Source organism: Mesoplodon mirus (genome assembly GCF_964341445.2).
Source record: "Mesoplodon mirus genome assembly, chromosome: 17".
NCBI lineage: Eukaryota > Metazoa > Chordata > Mammalia > Artiodactyla > Ziphiidae > Mesoplodon > Mesoplodon mirus.
The window spans coordinates 51653519-51679967 of record NC_138993.1 but is presented as its reverse complement, the minus strand read 5'-3'; the positions used below and the strand labels follow the sequence as shown (position 1 = coordinate 51679967).

The window sequence follows — 26449 nt, the reverse complement described above, 5'->3', positions numbered from 1 at the left end:
GCTGAAGGGAGGCGCGCTCTGCTCCAGGGCAGCCTGGAACCCAGCTGCGAGCCAAGTGCGTCCCGGGAAGGAGGTCCCCGCTGGTCCCTCTGCGCCTGGCGCGTCCGGTCCGCGAGGTAAAAGTTCTGGCTTGGTGTTGAATTAAAATCAGAGATTGAACCTTATCCTGGGGCTTCAGCTTGGATTACTTGTTTGGGGATTTTTTTTTTTTTTAATGTATGGATACAGCGAATTACAATGGGGTTGGAACGAAGGAGAGCGCGTGAGTGTTTGAAGCCACTTGGAGGGCACAGAAGCTTCCGCGTTAATGCAGATACTCTCCCAATCAGAACTGAGATGTCCCAGAGATTTTCCGAGTCAGCCGGCACACTCGTGGGGGGTCCGGGGGAGCCCGAGCGCAGGCAGCCGGGAAGTAGCTGCTTTCACCCGCGGGGAGGAAGGAGTCTTGGCGTCCAGACACAGGGTATCCGGGTTCCTGAGAAGTCCAATGCAGAGACTGGCACATCCCTTGGCCTCTAGGTGCCTTGATTTCCCCCGTCCCCACGCGCCCTTAGCCAGAACGAACACACACGTCTCCCTCTGGGCACAACAGGAGCTCAGAGCTTTGCTCTAGACACCCATCCTTTCCTCCCTGTCACACCCCTTCCAGAATACCCCACCCCACTGCGAGTCATTTACCCCCCTCGGGAAACGCAGGGGAGAAAAACCAGCGAAAGCTGGCTCTGGAAGGGCAGGAGACGGGCTCGGGCGGGTCACACGCGCCAGAGTCCCCCGCCTACAGCTGGCGCGCAAACTTGAGTTACTTTTGCGCGCGGATGATGCGGGCGCGGCTGCGCTCTGCGCTAGCCGCTGGCAGGGGCGTGGCTGGGGTAGCTGACCCGGGTGTCCCGTCTTCCTTCCCTTGCTGATCTCCAGACTGAAAGCTGAAGAGTGGCCACCCGACTCCCCCTGGAGCAGGCAGCAGCATGCAGCCGCTGCCCAGCCTGTGCGGACGCGCCCTGCTGGCGCTGATCCTTGCCTGCGGCGTGGTGGGGGTCCAGGCTGAAGAGAGGGGATTCCCGCCGGCCGGGGCCACTCCGCCACTTCTGGGGGCCGGAGAGATCATGGCGCCCCCAACTAAGACCTCCTGGCCCCGGGGGTCCAACGCCAGCGTGCAGCGGTCGTCCGCATCTCCGCAGATGCCGAAAGGAGGGAGACTGGCGGGAACCCCACCGCGCACCCTCCCCCCGCCCCCGTGCGAAAGACCCATCGAAATCAAGGAGACTTTCAAGTACATCAACACGGTGGTGTCCTGCCTAGTGTTCGTGCTGGGCATCATCGGAAACTCCACACTGCTGAGAATCATTTACAAGAACAAGTGCATGCGAAACGGCCCTAATATCTTGATAGCCAGCCTGGCCCTGGGAGACCTGCTGCACATCGCCATTGATATCCCCATCAATGTCTACAAGGTAAAGGGTGCCTGCTAATATCGCGATGGGAGGGCACACCGTTAGCAAGGGGGAGATGCCAGAGCCTTTGCAGGAAGCTTAGTCACGAAGATCCAGCCCTTCCTAGAAGTCAGTAATCACTGGAACCAAATAGCCTTCTGGTTTCAGTAGCCCGCTGCTAAGCCTGGAAAAAGCATAGTCCCCAGAGCCGCAGCATAAACATAACTTGGAAACTTGTTAGAAATGACATCTTATAGCCCCACCTCAAACCTACTCATCCAGAAACTCTGGGTGAAGCACAGTAGTTTGTATGTTAACAAGCCCTGCACGTAAGGTTTGAGAACCACTGGTCCTGAAGGACCTTGTCCCTAAATCCAGCTCACAAGGTACATTCTCTCTACTCAGAAACGGATGGTTCATGGACTGGCAGGATTGTTATCACCTGAGAACTTGTTAGAACTGCAAGCCCAACCCAGGCTTATTAAATCAGAATCTGCATCTTAAAATACCTAGGTGATTCAAATGCATACTAACCTTGGGAAGCATTTTCTTAAAGGACCCTAACAGTAGAGGGGCTCGAATAGGTTTTTAGGAGACAAATGGCCTAAAAGAAAGAGACCCAGACAGGACAGTAGGAAAACACAGTTCACCTGCTGTGAATGACCATACTGTACCTACCCTTTACTGAATGCCTACGACGGGCCAGGCGCTGGGATAGATGTGTTACTTTCTTTTACTCCTTTTGACAACCCATGCGTAGACATTACTCCATTTAACAGATGATAGGATGTTCAAGGTCTCACAGTGAGTAAGTGATGGAGGTGAGGAGAATCAGGCTCCATCTGTCAGGTTCCAAAGCACAAACTGCACCCCATCAATGACTTTGTGGACAAGACCGAGGACACTGAACATAAAGTCTCTAACAGTTTCAGTAGCTAACAGCATTATGTGATTACTGCAGGCATCAGAGGGAACGGGCTTGAAGAGCTAAGGCAGGACGCAAACCCCTACGCTCTTTGACTCCCGCTTTGAAACTCTGGACACTTCCCAACATCTCTGGGCCTCAGCGTCCTCAACTCTACAATAAAGTTTCTAGTGCCCACTAACTGGGGTTTTGTGGTGTTAAGAAAAGTAGCCTGAATGAAAGAGCTGGAAAATTTTAAAGGGCGATGCAAATTTGTAAAACTCTGCTTGCCCATCGTAACCAGCAATAGGAAGTCACGCATAAAAACAGAACCAAAAGTGTAAGGGATTGGGAATGTACTTTGGGGATTTGCCTAAAGCTAGTCCTGGGCTCAGTACAAGGGAAAGAAAAGGCATGTTGGTTTAGGAAAGGACTGTGGGAGATACTTTGATCTTTGTGGCAGGAGAAGTCACCAGATGGCATGCCTTTAAATTGCCTTTTATGAATCTCTGGAAATCCTAATCCAACAAGGCATACATTAAGGAATTCTAGAGACTTCTGAGGTTTAGAGACAGGATTTGGATTAGGATCCAGGTCCTAGAAGGCAACACTCCCAGAAATGAGGGATTAATAGATGAAATCCTAAATTCCTGCATGACTACCAGCTCTTGTGAACTCTGAGGGTTTCCTGGGAGAAGCACAGGCTGAAATGGGTCCCTTAAATGCAGTCACAGCTCCATTAGGGCCAGAAGGAACCCATTTTAGGAGTCCTACAGACTAAGTCTTACCATTCCAATGTGGCAGGAGAATTTCAATTCAATTCCTCAAAACTGACTTGAGAAATTTTAGAGTACAAGGTGTTGTGAGAAATTTTAAATAAGTGATAAGATCCTTCTGAAAAGGGAGATTACATCTAGTTTTGCTAGGCTTGCACAGCGTTTTGTGAAAGATTGTTTAGGAAGGTCCCAGGGAACCCCACATGGTCAGCCCATTTAGAAACCCTCCTAAGTCAGCCAGCAGATGAAGTGCTGTATGGAAGGTTGGATTGAGGGCATTTTGCCTCCAGATCAGGTGTAAATCAGCTCTTCCAGGACCATCTTACTTTCTCTGTCTGGCTAAATTATTACATTCGATAAGCCAGAGAATATCCTACTCCCAAAGGACACACAGCTTTTCCTTTCCTTTCAAATTCGTTTATGATTTCCCTAGGAAGTTACAACGTTTTGCCTAAAACCATTCAGTCTGTTAAAGCTGTGTTTCTATTTCTGAAATAAACAAACTGAGTCATTACAAATCTGACCATGTAATCATCCTTTTTGGTCATGAACAAATCCACCACATAGAATTAGGTCCCATCACTAGGTTTGCCATCAGTGAATCCTACATAGTGGCTTTTGGTTTATTTTTATATTGTGCATAAATATGTGTCACTTGAGATATAATATAACAATAATGGCTACCATTTATTATGTACTCAGTACTTGGTTTAGTTCATTAAATCACTGCAACAAACCCTATGGAAGAAGTATTGTTATCACCCCTGTTTTATGGGGAAACTACATTTTGGAGAGGTAAAGAAGTAAATTGCTCGATGTCACACCACTTGAAGGTCGATGTCACACCACTAGAAAGTGATGAAACTAGGGCTTGAACCCAGGCCTTCTGGCCCTAGAACCCGTGGTCCTCCTGGCCCCCTGCACAGCATGAGCTGAGCATAGATTGCCCTTATCCAACCTGGAGTATTGTTAGGACCTCATTTGAGTGCAGTGCTGCAATTATGGGACACACTACTACATAGTAGGATACTTGGTAAGCATTTTCAGTTTTAATTTGAGTCATCTGAAGATTTCTATCTCCTGAAATCCCCTTCAGATGATCTGTAATGAATATATAATATTGATAATATCACTGTTTGTTATTCTAAAGGCTTTATTTACAAAAACACCTAATCTAGGGCTAGTTAAAAGCCATTTTCCCTTAAATAATTATGACACCATATCAGTTAAAAAAATGCATTTATAATTTCAGAGTAGTCAAGTATTATATTTCATACAAAGCAATTGAAGTGAATTATGAGTGCCATTTAAATTTATCCTAAAGTGGGGGACTTGAATCTCTAAACTAGCGATTTCTAATTTTGTTTTTGTGGGATGTTATTATTCTCTTGAGAATCCAGTTAATTATCCATCTTATATGTTATATATAATTAATTTATAAATAGATAATTTATATATACATTATAATTAATAGATACTATAATGTACATTCACAGTTTCTGAGGGTTCATAGAATCCCGCAGCTCCTCTGTTGGTTTACCCACAGGCCCAGAAACATCAACGTGAATCTATTACATTAATCTGGACTTCAGTAAATCTAGAGTTCAGTAAAGTTGACAAACCACAAAATGTCATAGATCTGGCTGGAAGCCATGTTCCTTGATGCGGCTGTAGAATGGGATGGGACTTCACAGGAAGAGGCTGCTGTGAGGGCTGAGAAACCCCAGGGAATGTGTCTACTCTGCTTTGACTCCCTCAGGGAACTGTTTCTCTGGAAACTTCTAGACAGTCTTTTCACCAGGGCTCCTGTGTCAAGGAGGCAATCCTGATAGATCGATGTTGTGGGAGACAGCAAATCGAAGCTCTAAAAGAGCTTCAGATAATCATAAGAACCTGCTGGAAATAAAAGCCTCATTTCTCCTTCTCAGCAGCGCACACTAGGGCTGTCACTGCATGACATAAGAGCATCCAGATGAAAAATGAAAAAGCAAGCATCCAAAGAGGATGTTTAAAAATATATATGTATACATATGCATATATAAATATATTAAATGTTATGAAGAATGTATAGATGCATAAGTACATAGGTGAAAATCATTGGTCGCAGTGCCTGGCACAAAGTAAGCCAGTAATAAATGTCATTAGAATGTGTGTGAGTGTGTGTGTGTGAATAAGAATGGAAATTTGGAGGGTTTTTTTTTCAGCTTTTGCCATTATAAACATGACTACAAATAACATCTTTGTCCATATGGCTTTGCACACATGTGTGACTATATCTGAAGGGTAAATTTCTAGAATTAGAATGATTGAATCAAAGGATATGTGCATTTGTAATTTGATAGGTATTGCCATACTGTAGCCCAAAATTATTGTTGTACTCTTAGTTTGAATCACTATTTTATGTAACATCTCCATATACATATATATGTATCAATGTCTATCTTTAATACATACATGGGTCACTATGCCAGTATTTACATGGTCCATGTATGTACCTGACCCCCAAACCAGTGTTTAAGCATCTGATGTGAGGATGAATATCTCCTTATTCACAAGCTACTTATTGTGCCATTCCTGTGTAGACTAAAATGAATGGAATAATCTAGACATTTGTTGCCTATAGGAGCCTAGAGTAAGTTGGAGTAGCACCAATGTCAAAGCTGTATAGGAAGAGCTGGGTACACTTGTAGATGCTGTGAATTTTTTTATGTTGCTGGTGGTGGTTGGTTGGTTAGTTGGTATGGCTTGGTTTAGTTTAGCAGTGATTTTTAACAAGCCTTGATTGCAGGTTGAAGTTAAAATTTCTTTAACTTCTCTTAACATCTTAAGAAGTTAAAAATGCTTGAGCAAACAATGAGTTTTTAAATTATAACAAGTCACTCTCTTTGTACTATATTTGCATGGAATAACTGACTCAATAGATATATAGTTAACATAAATATAATGTAATATAAATATAATAAATAACATAAATATAGCTTCCTTTATGTGTAAGCAAATTGAGTTTGAAAACAAATCTCCTTGGAAACTGATGACAGATATCTACATGGGCAGACACTGATAAGGATCCAAGTATAATCAGATGTCTAGTGGTGATGGAGAGCTTTCTAAAAATTGAGTTGGTGACCCGCTGGAGTGCCTCTAGATGGTTTTCTTGTTAAGACTTCGTAGGCTACTATTAGCGTCAAAGAGGCTGCCTTCATAGCTCTGAGAAGCAAAACTACTGACCTTTAATGTTTAACTACTTAAGGTGGGGTATGTGTAACATTAAAACGCTGGTATGTCAAAATGGGAATTGCTTCACTGAACCCTCAAGTGAGTTTGGAGCGAAGTGACCTTGTCACGTAGTCAGACATTCCTGCTTGTAACACAATCAAAGCTGTCTTTCTGAACAAAATCACCTTTCTCACTATCCAGACTTAGACTACTTCTAGTACTTAAAAAGTCTGCATATAATTAACTAATTTCATAGTTAGAAGTAAAAGTGAATGAAGGACCAGCAAATTTAACTTTCGAAGTTATACTTTTCTGATTAGTAAATGCAGTTTATGCATATAGAGCAATAGAAGAAGTAAAGGTATCATTGGGTAGGGGAGTCTAATTTTGCCCAAGATAATAACACTGTGCATATTTCCAGTTAAGCAACTGAGATATTTTAGTGACATTTTTGTGATGTCTAGAGACATCTTATTAGCAGAAGCATTTTGTACCCAAAACAGAACTTAGATACCTTTGAGGTTCATTTATTTAAAGCAACAAAGTTTTTAAGGCGTGTTAATTAAGCACATTTGAAGTATTAACATTTTAAAAGTGTTAATAAAGAGTAAGACTATTAGCTTTGAATGACCTTGAGTCAATTAATAAATAAAGCTAACCCCCCAACACCCACATAGCATAGTGCCTGCAACAATCAATTCCAGGCAAATGCTTGTCGACAAAAGATGTTATACTCATATTTTTTTTTTTTTTCTTTTTGCGGTATGCGGGCCTCTCACTGTTGTGGCCTCTCCCGTTGCGGAGCACAGGCTCCGGATGCGCAGGCCCAGCGGCCATGGCTCACGGGCCCAGCCGCTCCGCGGCATATGGGATCCTCCCAGACCGGGGCACGAACCCGTATCCCCTGCATTGGCAGGCGGACTCTCAACCACTGCGCCACCAGGGAGACCCTATACTCATATTTTTATAACTGTCCAAAAAAAGGGAGGGAAATTTTGTTCTTTTTTCTATATGTATGAGGATATTGGCCATAACAGAATAATAGGTCAATAGCAGATGTCAAATAGCCCAGAAACTCAAGACTTCCTATTTCTGATTCACTGCTTCACATGTTGGCTGTGGATGCCTATGACAAAATGGTGGGCAAACTCTTGGCCTTGAGCAATGAAATGTTCCCCAGGTTAACTCTAGGGTGCTTCCTGTGTTTGCCTTTGATCTGCCACTCAGTCACTCCATAAATCCAAGGCTCTTAAAATGTCAAGGCAATGTTTCTTTCAATGTGGTAAGGCTTATCTATCAAAGGCTTTACATTTTTTTCTTTGCTCATTTTAAATGAATCGTTCAAGATTGAAGGCATTTCCATAGTTGTACAAGAGGATGACACAGCCAAGACCATGTTGTTTCAAGGCCAGGGAGCCAGGGTCTTCATTTTCCAAAGAAAACCATATAAGGTATGGCTAATATGCTATAGTTGATGATTTTTACAGAAACATGCCAAACGCTAATCAATGATTAAGTGCTCTCAGGGGTGTTGACAGATAAAGCCTGAGCTGAAATAAGATTCTAGAGGTAATTTATGATGTGAAACATTCTCTTTCAGGACTTTGCAAAGTTAAGAAGAGGATGGTTATGTTTGGGAGATAGCTGAGCATGGTGTATGGATGTACCTTAGCCGGCAACTTCTCTAATTTCAGACTTTTTTCCTTTCCGGTGCTTTTACTTTAGAGACTTATTATTTCTCTTTCCCTATAGATCCTCTGGTGAAAATGTAAAGGAACAAGAAAACGGCTAAACTGGGATGGTAGAAGAGAGAGAGAAAGAGGACTGTTCTTGAGTCAGAAGTGTATTAGCAAAGTTGACAGAAGCATTTATCAAGCAGTGTTCTGTCGCTGAGTCCCCCAGCCATATTCACACCTCCTAACTCGCATCCCCTCTCTATTTCTCTCCTCCTTAGCTTCATCATGGTTTCCAGAAAGGAGGAAGCCTATTCTCTGGACGTTTACTTTGTACATATCTTCTTCCTCCTCACACAGTGTTTTCAAATTATATTAATGGGCTTTTGAATTCCGTGGTAATCAAACGCTTTCTCACCATAGCTTATCCCATAAGCCATTCTCTGGATAGAATTAGATTTAAGTAAGACATGAAAATACTTAATAAGATTTGTTGAATTCTTTAAGTTTGAGAGTCACTTTCTGAGCCATGAGGCCATCAGGTTATAATTCTTTAGTTTCTTCAGGTGTCACAGTGATCTTAGAAGATCCAGCTCAGCTAAGTGAATCTGACCATAAAGCTAGGTTTGTGAATAGCATGTCTTAATGCTCTTAGTTGAATCTTTTCAAAATATGTGACATGTCAATGAAAGGTTTTAAGCACAAACTGTGGATAAGTTTTTAAGTTCAGGTAATAGGAGAGTAGCAATCCATTTATTTATTGGCCTGTTACAGACTTGGAAATAAATTTCACTATAACAAAAGGATATATATTTAAGGTGAACTTAAGTTTCTCTAAGACATATTTATTTTTTATCTTTATTCTATCTCTTTGCTTCTCTTAAAGATTTTGTTTCCAGAAACTTAATTCATTTTAATGGAGTCATTCTTCTAGTTCAGCAAGTGATAGGAATCTTTCCAGAGCAGTGGAAAGCCCTCTCTTTGCCAGTGTGCACACAACAGATTCCTAGGACAGGGCCTCTGCCTTGCACAACTCCAGGGGGCACTGTTCATATTGTGGTATTTAAATGGTACCCCTGGGGGATAAGCTGACATTATTCCTCACCCACTTATTCTAACCCACATGGCCTAATCTTTAAGTGATTAAGTGCATTTTAATGGACCCAGGATGCAACCGGTAACTGACATTCATCCCCAAGGGCACGGGTGCAACGTATGTCAAGAAAATATTTTCTATGCACTTGACCAGCAGCTTAAATTCTCACTGTATGTTTGAATAAGAAAAAAGAAAGGGAGATCCGACATGGGAAATCCTTGAATGAGGGTGTACTATCTTATTAAGACGCCAGTTCAATTGCAGAAAAACTCTTATCTGCTACAGGAAACAGAGATAAAAGCAGAAGAATACACCCTTCCCCAAACTTGTGAAACACAACCACTCCATTATTTCCTTCTTTTGACTCTGACTGTAAAAACTTTTCTATAATGCCAGTCATTTGAAAGAAATGTTCACAGTTCATCACGATATGGAACAGACAGCAATCCAGCAAAGCAACCCTAGTTGTCATTTTTAATGTGTTGCTCACCTACCTTCTGAAATGACCATCTCTTACAGTGTCTCTATGCTTCCTGAGTCCATCTCCACCAAATTTACAACTAAAGCACCTCACTGAATCCCATCAGATAGTGAGAAACAGTAGGTTCATTTTTTTTAAAGTCATTTCCCTGATAGGTTTGAGTAGGGGAGAGAGGGGAGGGGAGGAATTTTGCTTTCCACCTTTTCCAGCCTGCTTGGAAGGCAGAAGTCCAAGAGAAGAGCCAACGCCTCCACCCCAGAGGCCCTGGCTCTATGTGTCAAGACCTGATCATCTGGAAGGGAGGAGGGCATGGACTAGACAATACAAAAATCAATCAATATATAAAATGCATAGTCATCCCAATTCTCTAAAGAAATTGTTTCAAATATGAGAAATGAAAAGTTCATGACAAAAGTTTTATCACAAGGTTTTTGCCTTATGATCAAATTCGTTTATTCGTCCATGAACTCATTCATTCACTGTTATTCAACAACATTTAATGAGCGGTCACTGTGTGCCAGGCACTGTGCTAGGCACTAAAAATGTTGTAGAATATTCTGAAACAAAGAAACAGTTAAAGCTCAGTGTATACTGTTAATTTAAAAAAAAATAGGAAAGAAAAATGGTATATATGGTTAATGAGGCAGTTGAACATTTGTTAGTGCAAGATGGTTAACTTTGGCATTTCCTGGCTCTACGGGGCGAGATGCCTTTGGGCATTAAGAGTGGTGTGTATTAATAGGATTTTCTCCATTTAATTTCTCTAGAATGTAATTTTTAATTGCAAAAAGAATTGAAAAACCTAAATCCCCCAGTTGGAGAGATTTTGTAAGACTCACTTAATCATACTTTTACAGAAAGGATATTTATTTTCTGTTCATGTTATTTATCCTTTTAGAAGTTTTTAAAAATATTATATAATATATATTTAATATAAAAATAATTTTTAAATATGATATAAAATAATTTTTTGGATTCTATTGACTTTTTCCTTTCTCAAACAGCTGTTTCAACATAAAGTTATGAAATCATGGCCATCCTTGTGTAGAAACCCTGTAGTCAGTATGACCAAGTCTTTTTTCAATCTAGTGTTTATTTATTTATTTGTGTTTACTTTACTCATACAAAAGAAATGTGCTAGGGAAGCAGTAGAAGCCTTAGGCGAAAGGGGCCAGCATGAGGACCGGCTATCGTTTGTCAAATGGACACCACATTGCTCCTAGGACCAACACTAACAAAAACTCTTCCTTGGATGAGCCATCACCGTGTGAAAACCAGTATCTGTTATGGGAGTATTTTCTGACTGGCTCATATTTGATAAATGGTAGGTAATATATATTCAAACTTAGCTTTAAACAGGACCTGAAAATTTAGGGCTTCCCTGGTGGCGCAGTGGTTTAGAGTCCGCCTGCCGATGCAGGGGACACGGGTTCGTGCCCCGGTCCGGGAAGATCCCACATGCCACGGAGCAGCTGGGCCCGTGAGCCATGGCCGCTGAGCCTGCGCGTCCGGAGCCTGTGCTCAGCAACGAGAGAGGCCACGACAGTGAGAGACCCGCGTATCGCAGAAACAAAAAGTTTAATTCACGTGGCAGGGACCTAGAAACAATATGGAATTCTAACATTCTTTTTGCGATCAGAGAGATTTGATTACATGCATGATTTGTCTTCAGTATTTAGATCGTGCCCTTAAATTATCTAATTGAATGGGGAAAACTGCAAATAAGGAATAAGAATGTATTATTGCTGGGTTTAAAGTTAGAGTTGCTTCCTCTTGCAATAAAGGAGAATCAATTTCCTCTACCAAGAAGAAAGCTGTATTGTTGGACTTCAAATTATAGATGTTGGATGTCATTATTTTTGTCAAGAAATAGTGAAACAGTTAATTTCCAGGAATTATAAAAATGTCTAAGAACATTCTTTCACCAAATTTTAAAGATGGCATCTTGGTTGAGAGTGATTTTTTTTTTTTTTTAAGTTCACAGCTTTTCCCCTACCCAGAGCTTTGTTTATTATTAAACAAGAGGTTGACATCTTTTGCATTTTAAATAAGCTCCAAGCCCTAAATTACCAAGGCATTGAGGCTGGAGGCCATTCAGACAGAGATGAGCATCAGCAGTAGGCGTGGTCTCTGTCACAGGGTATCAGGCTTCTTGGTGTCCCCACAAAGCCTTCTGATCAGAGAAGCAGAGGTTGCCAAAGTCATCCTTCTGACTGACTACAAAATAATAGAAGTGGGCACTCCGTCCCCCCACCTTCTGTGGCCTCTCAGGGCTGGCAGCATTCAGGTCTGAGTTGAAATGATGAAGAGTTTTTTTTCAGTCTCTTTCCCTTCAGAAGGGTGGATTAGAAAACTGTAATCTCTCAGTTGTGATTAGGTTTCTGACTATCTGTGTTGAACTTGAAGAGAATTGCTACAATTTTCAGTTTGTGTTTCCCTGTCCTCTGTGATAACTTGGGTCAGAGGTTGGGCTGCAGGCCTCCCACTGGTATGAAGAGCAATCATCCAATTTCTAGGCTGAGCCAAAAACAATAGTAACCTCAAAACAGGGCCTGGATTCAGTGCAGAGCTCATTTTCATTGGCCAGACTTCTCTCTCTTCAGTGACCGGACCCTCATTCATCTTGATTCATCTGATGGCTGTACCTATGTGATACTAATATTTGCATATTTGGAAATCTTTGAAGACAAGAAAACACTTGACACTATCTGAATATTTGGACAGTAGATGAATAAAATAGCAGGGGGGTTAGAAGAAAATTTTACTCTACATCTAGATACTTTACCATTGTTTGACACATAGTTATGGGCTTTAAAATACTAATATTGATTTAATTCTAAACACGTTTCATCTAAGATCAGCTTCTTCAAAACATTATAGATTCTAGAATCAGACCACGTGGGTTCAAATGTGGATCTATTACTTACTTAAGTGAGTGACCAAGGACAAATATGTTAGTTATCTAATGCCGAGTAGTGAATTACCCCCAAACTTAGCAACTTGAAGAATAGCATTTATTGCCTGACACTCTATCTGTGGGTCAGGAATTCAGGAGCTGCTTAGCTGGTGGTTCTGGCTCAGGGTCTCTCATGAGGGTCAAGATGTTGGTGGGGCAGCAGTCATCAGAAGGTTTGCCTGAGGCTGGAGGATCTTTTCATTCACACACTTGGCAAATTAGTGCCAGCTGTTTTTAGGTGGCCTCAGTTCCTTGTCACCTGTTGGAGTCTTCATAGGGGTGCTTGAGTCTTCTCCTGACACGACAACTCCCCCAGAATGAGTGATCCAAGAGAGAGCAACGAGGAAGCCATAATGCCTTCTATGAACTAGTCTCAGATGTCACACATCATCACACCCACCACATTCTATTCACTAAAAGCAAATCATTAGGTCCAACCTGTGTTCAAGGGGAGGAAAATGAGGCTTCACCTTTTGAAGGGAGGAGTATCAAAGAATTTGTGGGCATATTTAAAATCAACACAGCAAGTTAATAAACTTCTAAGTGCCCCTAAGTTTTTTTACCTATAAAATGAGGGTAATAGTAACACTACCTCATAGGATTGCTTTGGGAACTCAATGATATACCATGTGTAAAGGGCTTAGAGTAGCGCCTAGTCCCTTGTAAGTACCATATATGTGTTAGTTTTGCTTCCCACCCCCCACCCCAATACATATAAAGGCAATCAGAATGATTAGACAGAATATTACCTGGATAGTTTGTACCAAACTGGGTCTGGCAGGGTTCTTTTAACTGTTTGGAATCTTTTTATTATGTTTCCAAGGGTAATTGGCAAGTCTTTTAAAGCACCTTGAGTTCATAGCTAGTTCAGACTTGCAGGACCCTGGCTCTTCCCCATTTCAGCCAATGTCTCCACCATTCACATGATCAACCTCCTTGAGTTTCCTGAGTCTCATATCTTATATCCAACCCATCAAAAAGTCCTGCTAGCTCTGCTTTCAATGCATATCCAGTCTATAACCCATTCTTTTCAGCCCCAGGGCACCACAAGTTTCAGCCCACAATCTCTCATCAAAGCTTCCTTTCTTGACTCTACATTCTAGTCTACATTGAGCTTCCAGAGTGATCTTTTTATATTTTTTAATTAATTAATTAATTAATTTGTTTATTTGGCTGCGCAGGTCTTAGTTGCGGCACGCTGGCTTCTCTAGCTGTGGTATGCAGGCTCCAAAGCACGCGAGCTCTGTAGATGCAGTGTGCCGGTCTTAGCTGCCCCACGGCACGTGGGATCTTAGTCCCCCGACCAGGGATTGAACCTGCATTCTCTGCATTGGAAGGCTGATTCCCTGGACCACCAGGGAAGTCCCCAGAGTGATCTTTTAAAAAACATAAATAAGATGATGCCATTTTCCATTTCCCTGTTCAAAATCTTGCAATGGATTTCCTCAAAAAAAGAACAAAAACAAAAAAAAACATTCAGACTCCTCCCTGTGCAACTACATCTCCTAGACACGTGGCCGGGACCACTCGACCCCAGCCTTGAGAGCCTTCTTGCTGTCCCTTCCTCTCACTAAGCTTCTTTTGACCTCAGGGCCTTTGCATTTGCTCTTTCTTCTGCCTAGAATGCTCTTTGCATGGCTTACATTTTTTAGTCAGGTCCCTACTGCAGGTTGCCTCTTCAGAGAGACCTTGCTGAGAAGCCTATCAAGAAAACTCCCTAAATTCCACCATAATCTTTCAGTATGGTGACACTGCCTGTGTGACACCATATTAAGTATTTATGTGTTTTGTGTCTGCCTCCCTCACTAGACTGTAAGCTCCATGAGAGCAGGGAGTTTGCCTTGTTCACTGATAGGCACTCTGTACTCCGAATGGTGTATGGCACATAGTAGGTACTCAATAAATGTTCGCTGAATGAATGAATGAACAAGCAGAGTTATAAGCTCATTAATCCAGAGGTCACAAGTTAGAGGCTGGTCTGACACATAAAAATATTTTGTTAATACAATGTTATATGACAGTGTTTTTTTTTTAAATATGAATTAGTTGACAATTTTTATAAATTGTTAGATTTCATATAAAAATTCCAATTTTGGGCTAAAAATCAAGATACTTTTGTATTGGGGATCTCTTGGCAAAAATCACATCAAGTTTATTAGCAGCAGCTCCTTTTAGACAGGATTTACCCCAGACCCCTCTGTTCCCTATTGTTTCCTGACACCAATGACTTTCTTACACCTGGCTTCCTCCACTCTTCTGTTGCCTGCCTGGCCTTGCAGGCTTTCAGGCCCTAGAAAAAGCGTATTTGCTGTAAGTAAGCCAACATTTGTTCTACATGTTGGTGTAACTTTTCATGTCTATCTTAGAAATGAAATTGGTTCCACGTTGGAGATCCAGTCATATTCGTACTGAAACACACATTTCAGCTTTGGGTGCCACTCTAGTTACAGAACAATCACCCAGCATGACAAACTCCACAAAGAACCTTCACTAGTGAAAGAACGGAAAGACTCAATTGTGTTTCAAAATAGTTTTCACTTTTGGAAGGTTATTTTTTAAAACATTAAAACACACACACAGACACGTAGATTTGAAATACTTTTCTTTATTTTCAAAACCTCATGAACGTTCGACCCAGATGTTTACCTAAAGTGATTCATTTACCAGGGTGGGGCACACCCAGTTGTCCTAAAAAAGAAAATCACTGAGTTTAACAATAGATGGTTGCATAGTCTGAAGTCAGATAAACGGAAATATACGTATGGTACCAAGAACTAGGTCTTTCGCTGGCTGGATAGCCACTGCCTATATATTTTAGGGGCCTGAATATTTAAGAATCTGCTGTATGTCAGGAAGTGTACTAGGCAATTGCAGAAGTTCTTTTCTGTTTGATGGGCTAGGGGTTCCAGACAGCAAAACTTAACCAAACAAACAAGTATGGTATAATATATACAATAGGAGTTGATAAGTGCTATGGATGAAACGGGAAGTGGAGTAGGATGAGGGGGATGGGGAGGCCTGACCAGTTCCTATACCTAATAGTGTGGTCAGTGTAGGTCATGTTGAAAAGATGAGATTTGAGTAAGACCTGAAGGAGGTCAAGGAGTTAGCCCAGTGAATCTGTGGGAGAAAAGCCTTCCAGGATAAGGAAGAACGTCCAGTGAAGCCCTAGTGAAGGAGTGTGCCTGCTGGGTTCAAGGAGCTGTGTGCTGAGTTACAGAGCAGTCAAGTTGACTAGAGTGAAGAATAAGAACATGAACACGCACACTGTTCTCCATAGGAGTCGTCTAGTCTCTCTGGCTAAGAAACATTTGTCATTTGTTTTGTTTTGGGTTTTTTTTTGGCCGTGCCACATGGCATGTGAGATCTTAGTTCCCCGACCAGGGATGGAACCCTGCACTGGAAGCGTGGAGTCGTAACCACTGGACCACCAGGGAAGTCCCACGTCACCTATTTTTAGTTAACCTTATTTTAATTTGGCCACCAGCTGAGTACTTGAGACTCCATAACAGTATGAGAGGCATTTTCAGCACTGCAGGCCCAATCTTGTAAGGAGAACTTAAGCAACTGGCCCCAGTTGGCCCTGCAGTGGAGGAGACCTTGACCCTAAGCTACTGTCTGTGTATAGTTAATTCTCCTGAACTGGCTGCCCTTTCATTATTCCCAATCCACTCTCTTGTTCCAGATATCAAATGCAAGTGCTTTTCAGAGGAGTAGTCTATGAGAAAAAGAATAAGAACTGGAATTTGTTATTTTAACTCTACATGTTCATTTGTCTCCACTAAGTGATACATACAGTTCAGAGGGCGCCCTGTGAAAATCTCCCTAACAGAGCTTCATGTTTCCTCAATGCAGCTACTTGCCGAGGACTGGCCCTTTGGAGTTGAGATGTGCAAGTTGGTGCCTTTCATACAGAAGGCCTCTGTGGGAATCACTGTGCTGAGTCTATGTGCTCTAAGTATTGACAGGTAAGAGCATACATCTAAGCCAGGTATATCCTGACCGCTATCCTAGCGATTGCTATGTTACTTAGAAAATAAACTGTGTAATTCAATAAAACTAGGCTCTGCCAGCTTGGCAAACGATTATGTTTTATTCTTCAGATATCGAGCTGTTGCTTCTTGGAGTCGAATTAAAGGAATCGGGGTTCCAAAATGGACAGCAGTAGAAATTGTTTTAATTTGGGTGGTCTCCGTGGTCCTGGCTGTCCCTGAAGCCGTGGGTTTTGACATGATTACCACTGACTACAAAGGAAGTTATCTGAGAATCTGTTTGCTCCATCCCACTCAGAAAACAGCCTTCATGCAGGTAAATTTTACTCTTTTGTCCCCCTTTCTTTTGTTGCCTTATAAATATTTAGCTATTTTTTCCCTGATCTCCTCTTCTTGGGAAGCTACTGATTTATGACTCTCCTTGGCATGAATTAAGAGTGTAGGTCCTAGGGCAGTGGGATTAACGGTGACTAATGACCCAGGCTGCAAGAAGCTGGGTCACTACTTCTCCAAGGATCCCCTGGTGCTCAGGAATACAGATAAACCAAGTTTACATGAGAGAATCGATTTGAATTTATAGCATTTCTGCTCAAATTCCCATAAGGACTGGCAGCTACTACATATTCTGTATGAAGCAGCACAGCAGTCATCAGAAGGAGTGTGTGGCTCAGGGAATGATCAAGTAGAAGTCGCCCTGGTATGGATGGATTGATCGGAATCCATGTGAATCCGTGAAGCTCGGTATGAATACCAAGCTTGTCTTCTCTCTAAAGGGAAAGCTGCCATTGCAAAGAACTTCATCTTGGCCATTTATTCAAGAGCTTTTAATCAGGAAATAGGAAAAGAATGGTAATACTGGTCATCAGAAGATAGATCCTAAGTGTAAAAGGCTCATCCCAATAGAATGGGTTAAGAGGAGTTAATGCAAAGGGGGCTGGTCCAAATGTCACCAATGATTATTTTTTATTTTACACGTAAGGCAAGATAAAGCTTTATGAATATATGTATAGATCATGGTAAACAAAGAATAAAGAGGGGTATTAATGTGAAATTGAGACTGCTGTTTTCTTGTTTCTTATTAGTTAAAATGGGAAAAGTACTGCACAGATTACATAAATTCTGCTCCAACACAGACATATCTGGAACAACAATTTTAAGAAGGAAAAGAAGAAAAGAGCAGAAAAAGAATAAGACAAACGGCATGCTACAAGCAGCTTTGATTTTTAGTTGATAGGTTAGATGTATACATCCCTTAGGTAACTGATTAATATACACCTCTTCCTACCTGCTTTTCCCATAAACAAACTTGTTAAAAAGTAAAAAACTCCCATAAACACTAGGATATCTTTACCCATTCAGATGTGGTATTTCACACAAAGAATTCCTTAGGGATAACTTGCATATGTGAAGACAAAAATATTTGAATTACCAAATATTTAAAATTTTGCCCAATTACTTACATTTTTATGTGTAATGATAGCACACTTCCTTAGAGAATTGAAATGCTTTTTAGGAAAAGTTTGTTTCATTTAATTTAATTATTTGTTCAGCAGACGTGGCCTGAAAGATTCTACATAGTATTTATAAAATGGATCGACTTTAGAAGATAATTTCCCCTTGATGAGTATTTTTTAATTTAACATTTGATATGTAAGATTTTCTTACAGAGGAATATTAAGTATAACATTCTCTCTTTCCCATAGTTTTACAAGACAGCTAAAGATTGGTGGCTATTTAGTTTCTATTTCTGCTTGCCATTGGCCATCACTGCATTGTTTTATACCCTGATGACCTGTGAAATGTTGAGAAAGAAGAGTGGCATGCAAATTGCTTTAAATGATCACTTAAAGCAGGTAAGGAAGTAGAAATATTTGCTGACTCATGATTACAATCCTGATTATGAATATGAAAATTATCATGGTGATAAGAAACTAAAATTATCATACACCACAGCATACTTCCTTTTTCTTGTGCTGGTATTTTTTAATATACAAAGAATATTTTTCATATTATCTATCTGGAGATATTCTACATAGTCTAAAAAGATGTAAAGAGAGCCATTACTTTTTAAAGATGAGTCTCTAATCATTTTCTGTCTAATTCACATTAGCTATTCAGTTTAAAGCTCAGTGTCCTGAATTTTTACAAATGCCACTGATTTTTTGTAAACGATATTAAATATTTCGTTTGGAAAGTGAGAACACTGTGATTATAATGAGGCATCTATTCAGTGTCTGACCGTGGTTTTATTTCAGAGACGGGAAGTGGCCAAAACAGTATTTTGCCTGGTCCTTGTCTTTGCCCTGTGTTGGCTTCCTCTTCACCTCAGCAGGATTTTGAAGCTCACTCTTTATGATCGGAATGATCCCAATAGATGTGAACTATTGAGGTAAGAAAGGTAAAATAGAAATAGTTGTGTAAATAAATGCCATTCAGAAGTTTTTCCATTGATTTCTTTCACTAGCAAGAAGAGAGAGTACCATTTTTCTAATCCTTAGGGAGCAATTAATATGGCCATTTTTTTTTTTTACCTTTACTCCTATTTCGAAGGGAGAAGTAAAGGGACTTAGGAGAACACTGGGAATGGAGAGCCAGGGTTGTCCAAATGAGTGAGTAGCACAATTGAAAACATAAGGTCTGGGCTTCCCTGGTGGCGCAGTGGTTGAGAGTCCGCCTGCAGCTGCAGGGGACATGGGTTTGTGCCCCGGTCCGGGAAGATCCCCGCGGCTGGGCCCGTGAGCCGTGGCCGCTGAGCCTGCGCGTCCGGAGCCTGTGCTCCGCAACGGGAGAGGCCGCAACAGAGGCCCGCATACCGCAAAAAAAAAAAAAAGAAAAGAAAACACTAGGTCTGATTCTCCTTTGCACTTTGTATATCCTTTCTTTTCATCCAGCCTCAGCGTTTCCAAAAGAGATTTCATTTTTAAAAATTATTATTAATTAATTATTTATTTTTGGCTGCGTTGGATCTTCGTTGCTGCATGCGGGCTTTCTCTAGTTGAGGCGAGCAGGGGCTACTCTTTGTTGCAGTGCACGGGCTTCTCACTGCAGTGGCTTTTCTTGTTGCAGAGCACAGGCTCTAGGTGCACAGGCTCAGTAGTTGTGGTGCACGGGCTTAGCTGCTCTGCGGCATATGGGATCTTCCCGGATCAGGGCTCGAAGCCGTGTCCCCTGCCTTGACAGGCGGATTCTTAACCACTGCACCACCAGGGAAGTCCCGAGATTTCATTTTAAACGAGAGAATTGAGCATGGGTGGCATGGGGCGATGACAGGGACAGAGAATGAGAGAGACAGAGACAGAGACAGAGATCATAATCTGCAAAGACTAGTGATAAAGTCAAAACCATTGTAAATGGCTAATTTTTTTGTTCACAAAAACACAAAAGTCTGTAAAGAATATAGGTTCATAGCAGCATATTTTTTTACAGACATGTCTTGTATTATTTTTTGCAGCTTTTTGTTGGTATTGGACTACATTGGCATCAACATGGCCTCCCTGAATTCCTGTATTAACCCAATAGCTCTGTATTTGGTGAGCAAAAGATTCAAAAACTGCTTTAAGGTAAGAGAGTATTCGAAAATCAAAAGCCCTTTTTAATCTGGCATCAAATATAACCCTTCCAAACTATTAATATTTCTATCCAAAGAGATCTAGTCAATTGTTTTGCAGTTTCCCCTAGTATTACATGATAGACATTTCCTATTTATTTATTTATTTATTTATTTAATTTTTGGCTGCGTTGGGTCTTCGTTGCTGCGCACGGGCTTTCTTTAGTTGCGGCGAGTGGGGACTGCTCTTCATTGCGGTGTGCAAGCTTCTCATTGCAGTGGCTTCTCTTGTTGCAGAGCACCGGTGCTAGGCACACGGGCTTCAGTAGTTGTGGCACGTGAGCTCAGTAGTTGTGGCTCGGGGGCCCTAGAGCACAGGCTCAGTCGTTGTGGCACACGGGCTTAGTTGCTCTGCGGCCTGTGGGATCTTCCTGGACCAGGGCTCGAACCTGTGTCCCCTGCCTTGACAGGCGGATTCTTAACCACTGCGCCACCAGGGAAGCCCTAGACATTTCTTTTTAAATGTGAATTTTGCTCATAAATCACTATAATTGATTTCTGCCTACAAATCCCAGTCAACCATTCCCTACTGCCTCCACCAATCAAGTTTACTCATAGAGTTACACAGAAAATGAATGCAAATTGCATGCATTGATGTCTGACAAATATCACAGGATAAAATAAGAGCTACACATGATTAAAGGCACCGTTCCCATTTTTGGAAGATTTTGGACTATGCAGCACACTGTAGATTATAACTAAGTTAGTTTCTTTTTCATACAGAGGTGACAGTAACTAGTCAAACAAAGCAGTTTAATTCAGGTTTTACCTCCACTTTTCTGCCTTCATTCTATAGCAGAGAAGTGCTCCTTGATGTGGAATATGTGAAATTATTCCTCATTTGCCTGCTTGCATTTGTGTGTAACATCTATCCATCCATTCATTCACGTCTTCAACAATCTAACATAAATAAAATATTCCCTTCCCTTATGTGAGAATGATTCACTTGTCCCTGGTGTAACAGAACCCGGATTCACCTGCTCACCACTCATATGCCAATAATTCGAGAGGCAAGTGTCAGTAGAAAAGAAAGGTGCTTTAATCAGAAAAGCCAGCAGTCTGGGGAGATGGTGGACTCGTGTTCAGAGACCAACACCAAAGATTCTGCTCAGCCATGACAGTTTTTAAAGGGAAAAATGGAGGGGGAAGAATCTCAATGAATCATCAAGGCAGGAGGTTGGGTTCTGCCTCTCCCCTGCGGACAGACTGGCTGGCTCTCTCTTCAGATGTTATCTTGCCGGAGTGGTCTGCATGCAGGATTGCTTAGGGGGGGCTAGTGTGGGTAGAGAGCTAGTCTTACTTCTTTTTATCTAGGAAGAGAATCAACAGGTTAGACAAGGCATGGTGTGCATTCAGGAGAGCATAAGTCAGGAATTCGTTTCAATTGCTTAGTGATCACATTTCTATAATTAGGTTCTTTCGAGGTTAGAGGGGAACAGAAATGGGAACAGGAAAGGGGCAAAAGAGCTGCTTTCAGTTCCCCACTGTCAAACACCATTCCATTTCTATGGGATTAGGGGCAAAGGTCTATCTTCTGTAACTTCTTCATGCTGACATGGGACCTCATATTCTCAGAGTGGAAGATGTCAACATGGGTCTGTAGCATCTCTTTGCTGACAATTTTATTGTAGTTGCATGCTTACATATACGGGCAGAACAAGCTACAATTATTTTGCTGCCCACCAAGGTACAGATTATTATGAGCAATAATGTTAGTCCCATTCTCTTCAGGCTCGTTCTTGGACTTGTGCTAGCCATAGATTCAGTACTGCTCAGGATGGTGCAGCTTATGTCAGGGTTACAGTCTGGTCATCATGGAGTTAGCTTTTTCCCTCTGGTGACAGTTACCGTACCTGTAAAACAACTGGGGAATGTGCATCAGACACTGAGTCTGTGGCTCTATTGTCCTAATTATTAACTGCTTGGCTTTGTACTGGAGGGTGTGGTGCCTTGGTTCTGCTTGGTTCCACTGGAAGTTCATTATTGGAAAACTGAGAACTTAGCTTCCTTGTAAAATCAAAGGCAGTCTATAAAATTCTTTGCTTACTCATAAACTCATAGATTTTAGAGCTAGAAGAGAATGTCACCAGATCATGTCCCTCATTTTACAGAATAGAAAGCAATGGAACTCACATTTTCTTATACATATAAATTCTCAGAAAACAAACAGAATTAACAGGATTTTTAAAAATCCAAGAAAAATTTGGATGACTACAACTGAGACACATATACTTTATAACCTTATTGTGTAACAGTATTGAAAAGTCACATGAGATTAAACACGTGGCTGAAAAAAATGGTGATGTAATATTAAGTTTATTGACATGGGAAGATGTTTATGTCACTGTCAAGGCCATGGAGTAGTATGTATAGTCCAGTTTTATTAACATAATTATACACACACTTCCACAAACATGCACATATACAGTCATGTGTAGATATGTGTGTGGTAATATTTCCATTTGCATAGGAAAAAGTCTTGAGTTCTGTATTTATCAAATATTAAAAGTATTTCTCAAGTAATCAAGAGTAAATATCAAGAATTAAGAGTGGCTTTCTCTTTCAATTTTAATTAAAGATGAGGAAGTTTAATGATGTACATTTTTTCTTCTCTGTATTTTCTAGTTTAAAAGAATTATCATATACTACTTATGTAATTATATGTTTTTAAGGGGAAAATAAGAGGGCATGGAAAGAAATTGGCAGAATTGTGTATCATGCAAAGAAAGCCAGAATTCTGGAGAGGAGGAAGGGTTGTGATAGTGTAACTGATGTAAACTTATAACGAGTTACTTTGTTTTGTACAGTCATGCTTATGCTGCTGGTGCCAGTCATTTGAAGAAAAGCAGTCCTTGGAGGAAAAGCAGTCGTGCTTAAAGTTCAAAGCTAATGATCACGGATATGACAACTTCCGTTCCAGTAATAAATACAGCTCATCTTGAAAGAAGGAATATTCATTTTCTTTACTTTGGACAGAAATCATTAAAACAAGGAGGCATCTGCCAAACAAAACAAAACAACGGTGTGTTTGCACAGAACAATGTAAAAATGTAAGAGTGATTATTTTCTTAACACTCAGACTTACTCATGACATTTTATGAGCTGTTTACAGCATGAGAAGAAAAGCGATGAGAATTAAGAAAGCCTCATTGTGAAAGCACTTAATCCTTTACACTCAGCACTTCAATGTGGCTCTTCAGAACTTCTGGTATATTCATACACCACTTACGTTTAAACTGAGCTCACTCAGAATTCCTATTAAAGATGTTTATGTTTTAAATTAAGGTGAATCTGATGCCAAGGAAAAATGTGTGGCTGCGAAACAGAATTTTTAAATGAAATTTAAATTACTCAATTTAAAATTTTAAAAGTCTTTTAAAGGAACTTTTCTATTAATAGTCTCACACCATTGGTTGGACTATAATTGGAGCCAACATATGAAAGCAGTTCAGCTGGTGTATTTTTTTGATGTTAGAGACATATTTAAGTGATCAGGAGGGAGTATCAGAGAGATTGAGGTTTTTGAAAATAGTCAACTTTACATTCAGATAAGATCAAATGTCACAAAGGGGCAGAGAGAGAAGGTTTGGAATGCCATCCCAAAACACTGCTTTGAAATCTCCTATTCGTGTACTCTGCAAAGAAAATACTACCTACCATTTTTTTGAGGATTATTAAAACATTCTTCTTCTTTCACTATTGTAGTTTAAATGCTATGTGTTTAGTTTTGTCATCTGTAAATACTTAGCTACAATACACAACGTGTAGATGATTAAACAAAGGGCAGGCCCCAGCATTCATACCTTTACGATGGAGAGATGCCAGGAACCCCATAATGGACAGAATGTGAGTTGCCTGGAGCAGTGTCCATGGGGCAAAGGAGAAAGCAGCATCTTCTCTCACCCCTGCTGCAGTTAAGATGGTCTCTGGCAATGTATCATACGATAGTTAAAACACTATTTTTAAGATCATAGATATTAGAGTCAATGTAACAGTTACCTGTAAAGCTTATTACTAATTTTTATATTATTTGTGTAAATAACTAATAGAAAAGAATTCTGGATGTGGGGCTTTCCTGTCACTTACAGGCAAATCTGCTTTTTGAGACTGTTAAGAGCCTCTTACTTTGTGCATTCTTGCCTAATTCTTTCATCTCCCCAGCAAAGTGCCTCAGGTTAACTTGGATGAGATGTGTGTGAAAGTATGTACAAGAGAAAACGGAAGACAGAGGAAATGAGATGGGGCGGGAGGAAACCCATGGGGACAGATTCCCTTTCTTAGCCTGATGTTCGTCACTGCCCGTCACATCAATGCAAAAGGTCCTGATTCTGTTCCAGCAAAACAGTGCAATGTTCTCACAGTGGCTTCAGGAACAAATTGGGCCCAAGAGCTTTAACTCTGTCTTAAAATATAACAGAGTTTCTACCCTTGTTTTTTGTTTTTTTTGTGTGTGGTTTTTTTTTTTTTTTTTTTTTTTTTTTTTTTTTTGGTAACCCAAGGCCACAGCCACATGTTGAGAATAAGCAAGCAATGTTGTTTTCTGCCAGCATCTAACGTGATGCTACCAAAACCCCAATAATGGGGCCAGAAGGAAAGGACAGTAATTAATTCACATGCCACGTGGAATCTATTTACAAATCCCAGGCTTATTTATTAATTTCTTCCCAATCACTTTTTCAGATGCTTGTCATCACGAAAGACATTTCAAACTTCGGATTTTAAATTAACTTTGGGTTACTACTGTTTTCAGTTTGTTAATATATTTTTTATTCCTATTTAAATTTGAGCTCATTTTATTACCATTCATTTTGTTTCTCATCTGCATCATAATGCCCTTTCCTCCTCCCTGTCAGAGTTGTGGTCTGTAATCATCTTGCCAAATTTTAAACTGCACACAAATAGCATATACATGCATTATTTATAATGAAATTGTGTTCAGTAGCTTTTCTAAAAATGTTTGATTCAAAATTTTAACATACTGACAAAGGTTGGTAAGAAACAAGCATGATTTCTTAGCATAAATAAAATCAATATGGGAAAAGGTGCTACTGTTTAACTTTAAAATGTATTTTCTAGCATTAAGCACTGTATAATATAACAATGGACAAAAATAATGTTAACATGGATGTAAAACTTAAAAGATTTATAAGCGATTTTATACTGTTTTCTCCTTTATATTTGCTAATGTGGGTGTGTGTTAGTATTGACAGCTGACAACATATGGCCAAAGGAATACAGTTTATAACAAAGCATGGGTATGCTGTAGCTAACTTTATAAAATTGTAATATAACCATGTAAAATAATTATATATTTTGTTTTTCTGAGGTCACTTAAAGTGACAACTACTGTAGTTGCTAATTCTATGTTATGTAAACAAAATCAATAAAAATTTAAATTGCTTTAAAAAAAGACCAGCTTGTTTTTCACTGTGCAGGCAATAACTAACACTAATTTATTATTAAGTGTTTAAAGGAAATATAAATGTTACAAATGGACATTATTTATGTTAAACACACAATTATCAAGGAAATATGAAAGCTGTTACATTAAAATGCCAAGTTTCTATTATGTTTTATTGTGGTGAGTAACCAGATATATATACATTCAGTTTTCCGAGGTTGATTATCTGATTGATTGTTTCCAATGGCACCTTGTGTCTTTCCATCTCTGGTTTCCTGCCTTTGGATCATTTCATTGTTTAATCATTATTGTACCATAGGTGAAAGTTGAAAGGCTGAAATGAGATTTTGGAATCACTCATTTCAGTTCATAAGCTCCTTTTGAGAGCAAGATGGGATGAAATTAATAAGATGAGAGGTTCCTACTTGACAGGAGATAGAAATGATAACAAAATTTAATACAAGGCAAAAGGAAGTGACCACTAAATAACTGTGTACTGACTGCTCTTGAGGTTCACGGGTCTGTATCTCTTAGCACATAATCCCTTTCTTTCCCTGGCAAAAATCATCTAGAATTAACATTTGCTCTTTTCCCATATCATTATCTTAAACTCAGCCTAGTGTTTCAGAGGTTTCCATGAGTCATCCCTCACCTTTGTTGGATTTCAGCTGCCTAATCTGAGCTGGGTATTTTGAGATATAGGTATTCTGAATTCAGGAGCTACATGAGAAGTACAGGAGAGCAAAACCCAGGCAGAACCCTCTCTCAGGAGTCACCAAAAAGAGCCTAACTTCTCTTGAATTGTTAGTTGTCAAGTTACAATAATAATAATAATGCCCACATAATTCATTATAGTAAATGTAGACAGAATAAATACAATTTAGATTCTTGGCAGAAAACCAAAAGATGTGGCAGCT

The 26449-nt window shown here is 40.3% G+C and overlaps 1 protein-coding gene across 1 annotated transcript; it reads left to right on the top strand.

Moving 5' to 3' along the window:
* Positions 1 to 25541, top strand: EDNRB (endothelin receptor type B). Its single transcript, XM_082602033.1, has 8 exons — positions 1 to 116; positions 916 to 1451; positions 16388 to 16500; positions 16636 to 16840; positions 18228 to 18377; positions 18780 to 18913; positions 19976 to 20084; positions 22939 to 25541. Exons 2-8 carry the CDS (start codon positions 966 to 968, stop codon positions 23071 to 23073), a joined length of 1332 nt encoding a protein of 443 aa, XP_082458159.1. The 5' UTR covers positions 1 to 116; positions 916 to 965; the 3' UTR covers positions 23074 to 25541.
* The last annotated feature ends 908 nt before the right edge of the window (positions 25542 to 26449 follow it).